We start from the raw sequence: 16,208 nt of genomic DNA on the forward strand, positions 1-16,208 counted from the left end.
GACCGCAAATCCAAACATTTCATTTGTGATACAGAACGAATTATTCAATTCAGTTCAGTTTACTTACACAGCGCCAATTTACAACAAATGTCATTTCAATGCACTTCATAAAAATAATTTCAATTCATTCCAATTGATTCTACTTATCAATCAGTACAGTGTGCACAATAAATTATTAAAAGTTGATCAAGTGTCATACTACATCGAGTTTATCTATCTATCTATCTATCTATCTATCTATCTATCTATCTATCTATCTATCTATCTATCTATCTATCTATCTATCTATCTATCTATCTATCTATCTATCTATCTATCTATCTATCTATCTATCTATCTCAGGCCATACCTGAAAGACGAGACAGACAGGACGGAATTACTTTCAAGAAAATTTCACGGATAAAATTAATGCTTCAAAAAGTTATTATTGATTTTGTACAGTTTGACAAGGGATTTAAAGCAAAACTTTATATTTTGCCCTTTGGTGGGACATTCTAAGAAACCTCTGCAGTAATACTAGAAAAAACTGTTGCAGACACAAAACAGACTTTTTTTTCTCTTGCCCTCGACCTCTGTCTCCTCCTTCATCTCGGTGTGATGTCTGACATCATGCTATTCTCACTGCAGTCCAGAGTCACAGCTGTGCGCGGAATGGGCCACTAAACCAAGAGGTTGAGCACGGTAATAAATTATTGTCTCACAAACAGTAACAAATAGCTACAGACTTATAATAGACAGTTTTTTGCTTGTTATTTTGCTGGCTATTATCTATTTCTCTTCATGTAAGGTACAAAACGAGCCTTCCTGGGGTTCTTCAGAGAGAGTTTAGTGTTGAAGAATGATATAAATCACATTCATTTTTTTCTTAAAGGCATGTACCAAAAGGAAGAGAAAGCAAAGAAACCAGCTGAAACCTGTTGTAACCAGGAAGTACTTATTTCTGCCACTATGTGCAGTAAGCTAAGATTTTTCATGACCAAAGCATTGCACAGAGGTAAAAGAAAAGACACCTTCATAAAAAAATTATTACTGATGGAAAAATTGTCATGAGCTCTAAATGTTTGTGGTGTTTGGTTTTCATTGTTTGAATATTAATTATTTATGGTCCTTGATTATAGACTTAGTGTTGAACGTCTTGTGTTCTGTTTGTTGAATATTTTGGTTTAGACTTAATATCAAATTTATTTATGTATAATGCACATTTCCAACAGCTTGAACTGCACAAAGGCTTCACAAAGTAAATGCAACCAAGGATAAATGAAATACACAACAGTGGTCAAATCAAGTAAAAACTGGAAAAAAGAGCTGATGTTTTTGGCTCACTGCTGGTTTTTCCTAATGTGCTTTTCCCAATTTTTATCTTATCTTTTTGCGAGTTCTGTAAGTCTTCTGTTGTTTATTATTAAACTCTAGAACAAACTTAGAATCCAGAAAAAATTCTTCCAGAACAGGAACATTTAGTTTTTGTTATTTCTTAGAAACTGTGGAGTACTCATTACTTTTACAAATTTAGAGCACACTTAGAAAGTCCAGAGATTACTTATACTTATCTAGCATCCCAGAAGTGCAGAAGATACTTACTTACTTACATTGATTTAGCAACCCAGAACAGGGATTAGAACTTGGAACCCAGAAAAACTAGCTTAGCAACTACTTTTTATACTCCTATTCTTCCAAACCAGAAAAAGACTTAAAAAAGGACCAGAAAAGGATACTTACTTATATTTATCTAGCAACCCTGAATAGGAGTATCTAGTTTATTTACTTTGGATCAACATTATTAGCTTTTTCTTCTTTTGCTCTTTCTTTTGGTTTGTTATTTTGTTTGTATTTCCGTTTAATTCATGTAAAGCACTTTGTACTGCCTTGTTGCTGAAAATGTGCTTTACAAATAAAATTACCTTTACTTTTACCTAATCACCACAGGGCCGAATACCACACTAATGGCTATGGCTACAACTGATTTCTAACCTCTGAACTCAGTGAACTCCATTGCAGCCACAATCTAGAAGAATAAAAATCAGCAGTAATCAAAGACCAATCAAAATATTCCACAAATTCTGAGTTAGAGCTCTTCAGAAAGACATGGAAATCAAGAAGTATATTTTTGTACACTTTTCTATGCACTCTTAGTGCACATAACTCCACTGCTGAATGAAAAAGAATGTTCAAACTTATTTCAAGTTTTCTGTGTAAGATTTGGATAAGCCTGTGAAATAATGGGAGAATTTGTTCTGGTCAGATGACTCATTAAACACATCATATTTGGAAGGATGGTTCTACACAGTTCCTTAAAATCACAAAAGTTCCAGGTGGGAACCTCATTGTTTGGACTCTCTAAGGAAGGATGAGGAAAGAGTTGAGATCTTTTTATCCATTACCACAGTGGTACCCAGTCCTGATCCGTAGGGTACACTGTTTGACACGTTTTACATATGTTTCCCGTTCAGCATGACTGATTTAAATGGTTGTATCACCTCCTCAGTATGCTGTTAATTCTCTATTCATTTAAACCAGGTGTACAGCAGCAGGAAAACACCTTAAACCTTTGGGACAGTGGGCCCTGAAGATGAAGACCATGGTGAGGGACTTCTGTGACACGTTCACAAATTAATGTAAACTGAAGATTTAGCAACCTGTCAAAGTCTAATTGCTAAACTAACATAATTTCAGTTGGAAAGATGTTCATTTCCTTTCTTACCAAACCAGGCTAAGGTGACAAACCCAGGGCCTTCCTGCTGCAAGGCATCATGCGTCACCATGCAGGCCAATCTGACGAACTTTAAAATAAATACCTTCAATGGTTGTCTGACTCTCATAAGTAACATCTAGAGGCATGACATTGTTACAAGATTGCAATCCCTGATTGCAATCTCGTATTTTGTGCAGTTATCCAATTATATATGGGATTTAAGCATTTATAAGGTAAATACTCTGATTACATATATATCACTTTTATAGTTATAGAAAGCAGTGAAAGCACTTTACAGTAGAGTCACTTTCACCCCGTCACACTCACACATTCATTAACTGACACAATATTGGTAGGCAACTTTTGGTATGCTCAGAGGTGGAAAGAGTACAAAAATAATGCACTCAAGTTAAAGTACAGTTAAATTGATAAGATTTCACTTAAATACAAGTAAAATTACCAGTGTAGATTGACACTCAAATAACAGTAAAAAGTACCTAATTAAAACTGACTTTTAAAATCCCACCTAACAGTTTTAAATAACTGACTCTAAACTAAGAACCTGATCCTCTGTTTTCAGCATCAGCCAATACAAATTATAATCACATGTAATCAGATAAAAAGTACATGCAAATTGTACTTGATTACAGTGATGAAAGTAAGTGGTTATTTCCATCCCTGGGGCCCCTAGGGGCACATCAACATGTGAGAGGAGGAAACTGGCATCAATCAGTAGGTGTGTGGATATGAGACGGTTTCTTCACAGCTACTAAATAGGAGTTAGTTACAGATGGTGATGGGTGATAATGAATGTCTCGGTGTGAATCAACCAAGGAGTGAAAACAAAGTCCCAAAAAACAAAAACATAATATTTCTATGAGACCCATTTCCATTGTTAGCAACAGATATTGTTTTTACTATTAATATTAATTTAAGTAATGTAAGGTTGATATTAAAATAATGTGGGAGAATGCTGTGGGGTGACAACATGGAGAAGGAACAAAGTAAAGCAGGACTCGACATGACAGATTTTTGCAGTGATACCTCAGAGTGAGAAGCTGCTGGGTCTCAAACCTGCTCAGGACCTTTCTCTGCTTCCATGTTCTCTCTGTGCATGTTTGATTTGGAAACCTTCCACAGCCTAAAACTGTGCATGTTAATTAGCACTCTAAATCTCCCTAAGTGTAAGTGTGTACTAACCAATCCCCAACATACTGAAAAACCTGGCAGGATTAAGTGGTTGAACTTGGATGAAATTAAAGTGTGAGAAACTCTTAAAATAATTACAGTCCAACAGATGACTCAGTCAACTGTTTATGGCTCTTGACTACAGCTGCCACTTTCTCTTCCTATAAGGCTCTTTTGTTATTTGAGGAAGCACATCTAGTCAAAGAATGTTCTCACCTTTTACCTGCCAGGATAGCAATGTGTCGGAACCCTTTACCACCAGTGCAAATCAAGTCAATGACAGTGTCAATGTCTAATGACAGTGGTTTGCATGAATTGTAAGTCTCTGTAAGTATATTATTCTCATCTAAAAGAAAGACACTGAGGAAACCCAGTTAACTCTGTTTTAATTTAAATATTTACATTTTTGTTAAAGTTCCATCAAAAGTAGCCTATCATGAGGAGGGTTAGGAGGGCTTTACTTAGAAATAGAAACCTTGGCAAAAGTATTGTAATAAAAATAAGGATCATTTTATTAAGAAAATCTAAAGTTTTCTTTTCTGTATGTCTTTGAGACCAGCATGTCAATAAACATCTAATTTATGCTGGCATACAACTGAAGATCACAAACTGAAAAAACCCCCAACAACAAACCAGAGACCTAGAATGAGCACCTAATACTAGGTACTGTTAGTTCCATTACATGTTACGATGTTTTTAAATTGGTCCCAAACTGAAAGTGTGTGTACCTTGTGTTGAGTAGCTTGTTTCATGCAGTTGTCTGAAAAATTATTAATCTGACTTCCTCCACACAATCTCTCTGCAGTTTCTTTCAATTTTCACCTCTTCCATTTTCTCCACACACAAATGAGCTGTTCTAATGAAGCTGGTGAAACCATTCTGCACAGCTCTGTTGGTGTTCTACTTACAAAAGGTCTTTGTTGGAAGACAGTACCTTCTTGGTTCTTTTCAAAGGTAACTCCACTTCTCCATTCAACTTCATCCCAATGTCAAGGTATCACTTTCACCTGCCATGTTACACCATGGAATTCCAGAATAGGGTCCAAATGTAGGTTCACACAGCAGTATGAGGAAAGAATAGCTGCAGGGAATAAAGCTTTGAGGGGTTTTACAGTGAGTGCGGTGAGGAATGGAGTGTGTAAGATGGCTAATAAGGAGAAAAGAAGCTTGGAGAGGATTAGCAGTGACCTGGAAACAGCCTTGTGGTTACAGGCTGTGTCCCTTCTAGTGTCAAACATGAAAATGCTGACACATGGTTGACATTGAGCAAAAATATGAGTCCCTCCATGGTGTCCGTGAAAGACCACTGACTAGAAAAACAAATCCGTGTCATAAAAATTGTTCAAAGAATCAAGGGTCATAATAACTTTAAAAATTCATCCATCTTTGGCATTTATGTGCTTATTCTAGCAAGATGGCAGGGTGCTGGTACTGGGAACACTGGACTGGAACTGGGAGGCTCAATGTCTCTATCAGTCACTGGACAGGTTGCCAGTTTGTGACAGTTTGTAACCCTATTCAAACCTAGGGCAATTCAAAGTCACCAACAACAACCATAGGTTGCATCAGGGTGAAAGGACAATAACAACACCCCTGTGCATGTGTCCATGCACAATGACTTCAGGCTGGCATTTGAAGCCAGTAAGACACCAGTAGCATCAGTCACTGTGGAACCAAACAATTCACCTAAATATTCCAAATTTATTTTTAAATCTTTGGTGCAACATACTGCTCTGTATGTGCAAATTTCTAGTGACCCATGTTCACTAAAAACATGGGTCACTAGACATTTCTTTCCCTGACCCAAGGTCAGGGAAACAGTGCTCGATCTTTGAGGGTCCAGTTGTTGATAGTGAGACATAAAGTATGTGTGGAGAAGATTTCTTTGAGCTAACTGTGTTCATAAATTGTTAAGCACATAGATTGTCCAACAAAAAAATAATTTAATGAAATGGTGGAATCCAATGCATCACTTTCTCTGCACATAAATTATTATACTCATAACTTCTTAAAACCATCAGATAGAGTTTAATGACATAGTAACAGACAATCAGCCAGTTATATTTCATCATTGTAGATTACAAATGTTCTCAAACCTCATATTCATAATTGCAAGATCAAAAGCAAATAGTAAGTAACAAATTAACTGTGAAATAGAGCCATGGTGTAATACTGAAGCAAAATAGGCAGCTTTTTTACATTAACTGATGAACAGCCACCTGGTCATTTACATTCCTATCTAGCCAAATTTGCACTGAGATGTGACCAGTAGCTTCTCTGTCTTATGAATTCATTTTGACTGTTTGACCGGCTTTGCTGCACATTTTGCTAGCACCATGATGAAACTCTATGGATTTTGTGCTGTTATTGTTCTGCTGTCTTTGGCTAAGGGGTGGAGTGCTGGTAGGATTCTTTTTTACTTTCTGAATAAACAAAGTGTGGATTTGTTTTGACTTTTCATATCTGCTTTTGTTTGGATCATTTGATAAAATCTTTTAGAAAATGTAGACTTTACAAACATAAGAGTGATCAATAACAAAATGACTTCATGAGGAAACTTTAGATCCATTCACATTTAAATATAAATGGATGTCATTTTTGGAACCATGCCATACTTTCACCTTTCAGTGTTAGTTGATTAGTTCAAACGCTCTGGACATGTACTAAGAAGAATGCTGAAAATAATATACTTAGCACTGAACTCAATTAATTTTTTCTTAATTTCTACAGTCTAACCCAGACACTTGCTCTATTATGTTAGCAGTACATGCTTAACCCTGACCCTGAACTCGATTGAAACCATAACCAACACCTGATCCAGAAACAGTGCTTCTTCTTTCAGGACCCAGTCATTGGGTCTTGAAATACTACGCTGCATCTTCCCAAAATAGTATTTGTTGGAAAAATGGGGCTTTCAGTGTATCAAATACAAGGCATATCACACACATGTGCTCAAAAGAATGATTTATGAAGGCATATGAACAGCTTATTCTTCAATGCAGGAAGTTCTAAAACCTCTGGGCAGAATTACAAGCATGTTTTTTCCATGCACTATAACCACAACAGTGTGTTAAAGTTAAATAAGAGGTCAGCTACTCATTGCACTCTATGAGATTTCCATTGTAGAGTTTGTCCTTCACAAAAGAAATAGATGATCTCAGTCCTTAAATGATATTCTTAAAAAGCCTCACAAACTCACAGCAGAAGTTGGTCCGAATCTATCACAAACTGATTCAAAACAGCTTTAATTCTCTTTTAAAAATATAAAAAAACAGAACAGCAGTCTAAAGTGCTTTCACTGAAGCTTTATGTTACCTAACAAACAATTTCTACTATAAGGAATTTAAACAAGTTGACTATAAAAAAAAATCTCTTTGACTTGACATTACACCAATTACCCAAACATGGAAACAGCCAAATGATTTCCACTCACAGATGATTAAGCAGTCTCCTCTTTGGATAGTCCAAACAATCTAGGGTGACCAGCAACTGCTATTTAAGTTTGAAAAAATGAGGACCTCTGGAGCTCCTGAGCAGAACTGCACATTCAAAATGGTGTCTGAAAATGTGGAGTGATTAAGTGTTTTAGCTCTAACCATGATTGATATGCAAATATTAAATATCTGAAAGTAAAACAGAAGATGTGATTATGGTTTTCTTTAACTTGATGTAACAGATCATTTTGAGCAGAAATAAAGGTTTTTCTTCCCTACAAATACCCTTGATGTGATCACCATGTTCTTTCACATTTAACTTCAGCTGGGTTTTGTTTCATTTTCCTTTTCTGACATCTTTTTACCATGAACTGAAAAATAAGATACTCTACTACACATCTAAATGTATAATTTCAGATTGGAAACCTGAGAGAACACACCCAAGCTTCATCCCCCGAGACAGGTAAGCGATGATACAGCGCTGGTCTTTTTTAATTTAAATCTGGCAATATTTGGTAAAACAATGGCACTGTTTAAAAATGTAACAGCAAATTGCTATGTAAATGAGAATAAAGAAGAATATATTTCAAATATAAAACATTTTGCAGAATATATGGATTTTATGAACTAAAATGTTTGCATCAAAGTCCAGTCAACACATAACTACAGATTTTATGAATGGACACACAGTAGCTGTCTAACAAATCTCATGTGACCTTTAGGGAAGATGGCCATATTTCCAGCCACCGGACTATCATTATAATGGAGGAAGACCCTGCTGTGATTGAATCAGCTACTTATCTGTTTGAGAGGAATCCATATTCCTCCACTTTGATGAAGTACCACAAGGGGGCACTGCATATGCTAAGAGGTGGTCATTTGATTAAAATCAGAAGTTATGATATCGTACTTGTTGGCCATGGTAGAGAGGCTTCCACAGGAGAATTATCTGGTTATGGTGCAGAGGAAGTTGCCAGATTGGTATCCAGCCTGAAGACAAACACCCTCATTGATCCCATTGACACCATCAGCCTAATCAGCTGTAACCTTGGAAATAACCATAACTTTGCCCTGAAGCTGCTCCAAGGTCTCCGATCTCTGAATGTGACAGCAAAGCTACACCTACACAAGACACTCATATCAGTCTCCTCTGATGGGAGGATAATGAGCGGACGAGGGGGTGTCTGGAGGTCCCATGACTACAGCAGTAGAGTCATTGCTGAACTCAGCCCAACAAGAGACCTGTTGACAAGGCAAACATTTGGCTGTGCAGGTTCAGTATTTCCAAATTATAAAGGAAATATTCTGTTCTATTTTAAAAGTCTAGAGTGGCCAAGATATCCTCAAATGTTCGTCCCAATGGAGCTGCGCAAAAAGTACCCTTTTATTAACTGTTTGGAAGGGCTCACTTGGAGTTTGTTCTTTGAGGAAAATGAAAAAAGACGCGCTCCAGATTATATCCCCAACGACCACCTGAAAGCTGTTTGGCTTGAAGTGACAGAAGAGAACAGCATTGTCCTTAAACATATCTCCAACATACAGGACCTTCTTGTGGAGATCCGCTACAGTGCTAGAGAGGAAATGGCTTCAGAACAGTATTATGTTCTAAATGACTGCATTTATAAAATACATGGGAAAAACTTGAGCTCAAGTCTGGTAGGAAAGTTCATGAGGACTGACAATGAAGCTGAAATTGAACTATTTCGTCAGACTTTTGGTGACCAGCAGGGGGAATCTTCCCTGCTGGAGCTGCAGCAAGGCCTTAAAGCATCCAAATTTACTGACTTCTGCCGCCAGACTTTTCAGTTCCAGCAGTGTACCTACAACTGTGAAAGGTGGGGACGTTACTTCATGGCAGCAGTTTTCTCAGCATCAGTACGCAATTTCCGAACCTTCTCACTTTTTCTGATGAGTGTTATCGGCTGTGAAGTGGGTCACACTCGAGGGACTGACAGTGCCCTGTGCACAGCGTTTGTCGGCAATGACCACCCCATGATTACTGATCAGCCCTGGCCTGACCATCTGAAGCGAGGATTCTATGGTTGCACTGTTGACAACTATGAAATGGCACCACAGAACAGACGGATCTGGCTGGATCAAGTTGTTGCAAAGGAAAATTCGCTGTACATTAAATCAAAGCAAATGATGGATGCTATGAATCACAATGACCATACTGAGCTGGAGATCTTTGGCAAGATTAAAGTCATGAACAAGTATGTGTTTTCATCTTATCTGGAATACTTTCGTGGTACACCTGAAGGCAAGAAACTCAAGAGAGGATGCACTCCCTCGTTCTGAGAATTAAAATACACAATTTTATTATGTTAGATTCAATGTGAATGATAACCCACCTAGTGCTAAGATGTCTCCCACGCTCTGCATTAAACAAACACTTTTGTCATTAAACTTCTGTTATATCTTCCTAATTTGTAGGAGATTAGTTGTTAGCATAAATATGACATGTTTGTCACAGGCTTTGGAATTCTTTTACTGCGGTCTTTAAAGAATAAACACTGGGAATTAAGTTTTGTTTTGATCATTTATTGGGTGTAGGTACTTTTGTATTATTAAAATGAATTCTCCTGGTTTCATAAAGACATGAGTGCATTAAAAACATAAAAACCAACAGGAACCACATAAAAGGAAAAGCATGACGGGATGTTCACGAGGAACCAGCAAGGAGTGAAAGTAGGAGAGGTGTGTAAATACTAGATGGAACAATAGACCTGAGATGATTACCTAACTGGTCGCAGGTGTGATGAGAGAGAGCAGAAGGCAAACTGAGGAGAGAGAGAGAGAAAGAAAGAAAGGAGTGAGGGACAGCACACAAATGGGAACTAAAAAATGAATCTAACTGTAATAATGAGCAACTAAGCAGAAGGAATAACATAAACTAGAAAAGGACAGAAGTAAAACAGAAAGTCTGATCTAATCATTAGTGATGGGTAAATGAGGCGTCATGAAGTGTTTCCACCCATAGCAAAACTGTATTGATACTGTGTAGATACTGTGTCACTGAATACTGACACCTGCTGGACATTAAAAATCCCTACAGGCAACATAGCTGAGAGACTAATTTGATGACCTAGTCTACACAATAGTATTTAAGTCATTGTATTTTATTGTATGTTATGTATTGTATTATGTTATATCTTCAGTTAAACTCAAAATATACTTGACATTCTTAGATACAGTCAATAAATAATGTGAACATGTACCATAAAGTGAAAATTTAAGTGAACATGTTTGGAATGAGGATGCTTGTGGACTGGGGGTTTTTTTCTCACAAATTTTCATTTAAAAAAATAAGTTTTCCAACATTTTGAAATTTAGTCTGTTACGCTTTTTTGACACAACTTCTCCTGCTGTAGAAAAAATTAAGTAAACAATACATTTATATGAAATAATTTATAAAAAGCAACTGAGTAATTTGTAGAATGGCTGTATACCTGAGTTTATGCTAGGTGTATCTGGGACGTCATTCTGATGCCTGGCCCTATAATGCCTCAGCATTGAGGATGCGGATTTATTTAAATAAGACAGATCAAGATCAAGAATTCTTTTGGGAAATGCATCCCGTTGACAGATTCGCTTTCTTATAAAGACAGTTTGGCGCATCAGTGTCATTTCAAAACAGTTCCTGTATCGGTCACGTGACTTGCTGAAAGCAATACGAGCACCGACACGGGGTTTGTCTCTGGGCTTGACGCATGCGCCGACACATCGGCGTTGCCGGACCCATCACTACTAATCACAATAAGAACGGATCTAAAAAAAAAATCAGAACTAAAAACCCAGAAAACCCAAAACAAGCCAGGATCCTGACACTCGGTGCACTTTGGTTGCACCCAGTAACTGTAGTAGGCCAGACACTCACTTTCTCTGCTGGGGATAAAACTCCTCGTTGTAGTTCAGTAGAAAGCTTTAGAAATAGCTTCATAATGACTTATAGATTGATACATAGAAATTACTTTGTTTTTTTGTCTTGCAGCTGTCTTTAAATTTCTTGAGACTGTGGAATGAGGAGCTGATTTCTCAGGAACCACAAATATGGAAATTTGATAGCTGGGCCCACTACCAGCTACTCTGCTGGAGGAAGCAGAACTGAAGTCACATATTCATGAGACAGAGAAACTCTGGTGGGGAATGGTAGTGCAGGGTCAAAGGTCAGCCCTGTGGCCCAGTAAAGTGTCCAGGGTGGAACAGCAAGCAGAGGCTGAAGAAAGCCGACTAAAGGCAGGAGAAACTAACTACTGGTGAGTTACAGAATGCGAAGAGGAACCTCTGACTAACGTATTAGATACATTATTCTGCTTGTTCACATTGCTTGTCAGATAAGTTTCTCTATTAAAATTTGGTGAAATTCTAGCACATGAAGAAAATTTCAGCTGGTAACAGGCAAACGAAAACATTGAAGTAGTAATATTAAAAATATCTGGTACAATTTTTGCTCTTATTTTGTAACACATTGCTCATGATATGGAATTGAAACTGCTATGGTGGAATGCCCCTGGCACCCATTCAGCAGGATGGGGTGTGGCCACAGAGAGGACATTTGCTAGTTTCATTGTTCTACCACAAGAATTTTAACCCCACCTTGGTTTTTTCAAAACCCAGATTTCAGACTCTAACATCAGTCTGGTTAACTCACTCTGCAACCTACTGAACATATGTCATATATATTGATTGCAGAACCCTGGTATTTGTACAAAAAGTTTTATAACTATTAGAAATGCCTGTTCATTCTAAATCTAATGAAGTATAGAGTGTGAATTTACTGGTCGGGCAGCAGAGAATTCCCAAAAAATAGATTTTATACAGGTGAATGAAAAGTCAATTCACAAGAAGTCGAACTAAAGTGTTTTTATTTTTAAACAAAGAAGGGTTTCAATTTGTGTGGTTAGATATGTTAACATTTATGATAAAACAATGTAACATTACACATATAATTTTCAGATTTTTTATTGTTATGCTATGTTAACTTAAAAAAAATGACATCGTTGTGTCATCTGTCAATGTTAATCTTGATCATGATGGGCCAGCTGGGAGATGCACATGTTTTTTCTTCAGATTGTTCACCTCCAGCAGATGAACAGCATAAAAATCTGGGATTAATAAAATATTGTTTAATTAAGTATACTTTCCAGTTGTATTTTATCTAAAAAAATGTGATTTCATGACAGTGACAGGGAATGATAATTACAACATGATTACATGATTTTATAACTAACCCCTTCCTTGATCAGGGCTGGAAACCATTTGTTGTGGTGGAAATAATATTGGATATTTGTTATATTGCTTAAAATGTAAGTATGAGAGATAGATCCATTTTTGAACTTCAGACTGAAAGCTTGCTGACGAGCTGAAAGCCTGCCCTTCACAGGAGGATGCAGTTGCAAGATGAACCCGCCTGGCTGAGGACATTATGCTGGCTGGAGGCGACTGACTCGATTAAGCTCCAGAAGTGTTTGAAAGAGATGCCCTCGCCATCTCCTACACCCATCTTCCGCAGAATCTCTCCCAGTCCCTGTTCTGTGTTGACCCCCTGTATGAACAGAACAAAATGAAGATTTCATTATTAAGCCATCAATCAGATTTGCAGCATAAAAGCAAACTCCAGTATGCTTTTTCTTCAGCAGTGGAGTCTTATGGAGTGAGTGTGAAGAGCAGGCAGCTGAGTTTGCTGTTTTTTCAATCACACTAATGAAGCTGCTAATACTGGGCCTTTCAAAAGCTCTTCAGAGGAGATCCTTGACTTTTGGGTACATTTTCTGCATATTCTTTCAATTTAAAGCACTTTGGTTTTCCATCATTCTTCTTCCTCATTACATTAGTAGTGACAAACATTTTTACAGATCATTAATTAGGACAAAATCAACCATATTAAGCAGGATAGCCGGCGTATCGGCTCTCTACACCTATTTCACAAGCTTTCTGTGTCCAATAATTATAACTTATGTCATTACACCTTCTCACATATCACTTAATTTCTAGACTAATTTGTGTGGATTTCTTGTATGTTTAGATGACTGGGGTTGTTACTGGAATCTAGTGAGAAACATCACTAATGTTTTTATTATCCTTGCTGTGTGTGTCTTTGACAGCAGGATAACAGTACAATCCAAGAGAAACAGAAAGGATGTTGTGTATCGTTATATAGGCCTGGCCTTCATGTAGATGGTTCTCTGTCATTATCATCATCAAAATGAATGCGTACTATTAAAATGATTCAAGAGGAACACATAAAGTTCCAAATTATGTTTCTAGATTCTCCAGACTTCAGCCGTCTTGGTCCTGTCTTAAAAGTCTTACTAAGCCTGACTGCTGAGGGCCCTGCTGCAGCTTCCAGGATTTAGGATGAGTCCAGAATCTGCTACTGACCGCTTGGAACCAGATTCCACAGAACACAGTCAGAGGTTCAGTATGGTTTAATAAGTCAATGTTGTTTAAGACCCAAAAAGGGGCCTGCTTAATGTCAGGTTTGTGGTCCCAATATTATGTTAAAATGGCAAAACCTGACTAAATAAATCAAGTTAACCATAATGTTCCCGTTCCTACAAATATTAGGTTTCAATGAATGCAAACATTAGCAAAGCTGTCTATTCTTAAATTTGGCCGTTAAAATTGTTTAATAAAAAAATCCTTTTGTTTCTATACAGTTTCATTTAGACATTCATGTAGTGGTACTCGTCACTAAAAGGTTTAATTTGAAAACCACTGGACATAAAACAATTTAACAAAAGGTACAAAACATTTCAGTGTTCATCTAAACACCACCATCAGCTTTAATTTCAATACAGGAAACGTCTCTGGTAAGTAACACATGGAAAAGGAGATGGTGGAATGACTACTGAGAGTTGTATTTTTTATTTTTATTTGAAAGAGAACAATGTTCCAGTAGCTTAAGATAGTACTCCCTCTGCTGTTGGTGCAGCAAAGGATTGTGGGAAGTTTAGCTGAAGCAGATAAACATCAGAAGTGTGTCTGTCTTTTCTTGCACTATATTACATATAGTGCAAAAATGTATATAATATTGGTTATAGGCCTTTGCAGATTGATACTGGATATTAATACCAGCAATATCCAGTGTAATTTTGATGGATTAATGCACATTGTAATTTTTCATTGTGCATCCCTGCTAATTAGAGTTTAGTGGGGATGCATTGAATTATAGTTACAGTATCAATCAGTAGCCAATCGCAAAGGGCTGCCTGGGCTCAGTATTTGGTGGTGTGCTATACTACCAACTGTCATATATTCCTGCGCTACATATAGCTACATATAGCTATATGTAGCTATATGTATAGCAACATACTGATATAGCTATCAGTATGTTGCCTGATGGGCACTAATCGGCCTTAATGGCCACAACAACATACACTTTTAGTGGCTGAGAATATTAAAGCTCATAGAGACTGTGACATGTTTGACACATTTTCCTAATATTGTGCTAACCTAGTTATTATACTTTACAATAATGCAAGTCTAATGAAAGACAATTTATTCTCTCTCATTAGGAGAATAATTTCTGGAGTTTTCTTTTATCTGTATTGAATGTTCAAATCAAAGAAAGAATATGTTTAGAATGAACCAAGTTCCTACTTGTATAAGAAAACTGAAGATTGAAGAGTGTGTCTGTGTCGTCATTGTTTCTGTTAGCTGGTGCCTGTCTAACTCTGCTAAGCCTTTGTATGAGCTAAGTAAGGTGAGGCGGGTGGCCACACCCAGGTGTTACAGTCAACAGCAGATCTGGCGCGTGGAGAGGCACATGCACTCTGATGGCAGTTTTACCTTCACCATGTTTGGCATGTTGGAGGACAAAAGACCTTTGAACTCTTCTGTTTTCAGTGTTGGACTGTTGTCTGCTGAAGCCGAGTGGAACTGGCTGACCAGAGTGTTAATGGCTTTCTCCAACTCAGAATACTAAACAGGAAAAGAGACAAAATGAAAAGATTAATTATGTTTAGCTTTAACAACAACTTATAAGTGAATAGTAACTATTGTTACAAAAGGGTTATTTCAAAAACCCTTAAAATGTTTTTGAAATAGATTGATTTTACTTTCTTTAAAGATTCATCACCGTATTTGCAAGTAATCAACATATTCTCTGGCTTTCATTATTAGAATAATCAGACTAAAACCAGTTGTCAATCACATTTACAAAACAGGCCACTGCAAGGCTCCAATAAAACATTTACACAACCCAAGCTGAGATGGAAAAAAAAGGCTGTTTTCCATGACAACTGTCTCCAAGGACACAAGTAATAAGTACCATAATGCCTGTGATCTTTACCAGCTGCTGTCATTATTTAAAACTTCTGTTGGATACATGAAAAAGAGCAGAAACCACTAGACCAGACACAGGGACAAACAATACCACAGGAGTTGTTTGGAATGTCAGAAACATTCCTGCTAAATGACAGTCAGCTAATCTGATGTTAGCTGCCATTCATGATCATGTTGGTTAGCTAATGTCTAATTATTGTCAATTAGACATTAGCTGCACTGTTTTCATTAACTATGTAATAACCACTAAGGCTGAATCTAATCTTCAATGCAAAACCCAAGTTTTAATGCTACCTATGATTAATTTCAAGAGCTTGATAATCTCATTGATCTGATCTTAAATAATTAATCATGCATTTAAATGCATGTACAATATCATACACACCTGATATTGAACAAATCAATGGTGTGGCTGCATAGAGCCATGAAGCATAATCATTTAACCTTCAGATACATTAAGAGTACATACAAAGAGGTCTTTTTTCCTTTAAGAGAGCTACAGATGAATGAGTGTCCTAGAATGATTCCTCAGTTTGTAATTATTGTTTGAGTTTTGACGCCTGCATTGGTGATGTGCCTAGAACACTTGCTAAAGGAACTTAGAGTCC

The 16,208-nt window shown here is 37.1% G+C and overlaps 1 protein-coding gene across 1 annotated transcript; it reads left to right on the plus strand.

Annotated features, from left to right (window-relative positions):
- Window positions 1-5,982: 5,982 nt before the first annotated feature.
- On the plus strand, window positions 5,983-12,537 carry LOC114155999 (uncharacterized). The gene is made up of 3 exons (XM_028036157.1): window positions 5,983-6,283; window positions 7,732-7,777; window positions 8,037-12,537. Exons 1-3 carry the CDS (start codon window positions 6,217-6,219, stop codon window positions 9,610-9,612), a joined length of 1,689 nt encoding a protein of 562 aa, XP_027891958.1. The 5' UTR covers window positions 5,983-6,216; the 3' UTR covers window positions 9,613-12,537.
- The last annotated feature ends 3,671 nt before the right edge of the window (window positions 12,538-16,208 follow it).

This window comes from Xiphophorus couchianus, chromosome 13 (genome assembly GCF_001444195.1).
Source record: "Xiphophorus couchianus chromosome 13, X_couchianus-1.0, whole genome shotgun sequence".
NCBI lineage: Eukaryota > Metazoa > Chordata > Actinopteri > Cyprinodontiformes > Poeciliidae > Xiphophorus > Xiphophorus couchianus.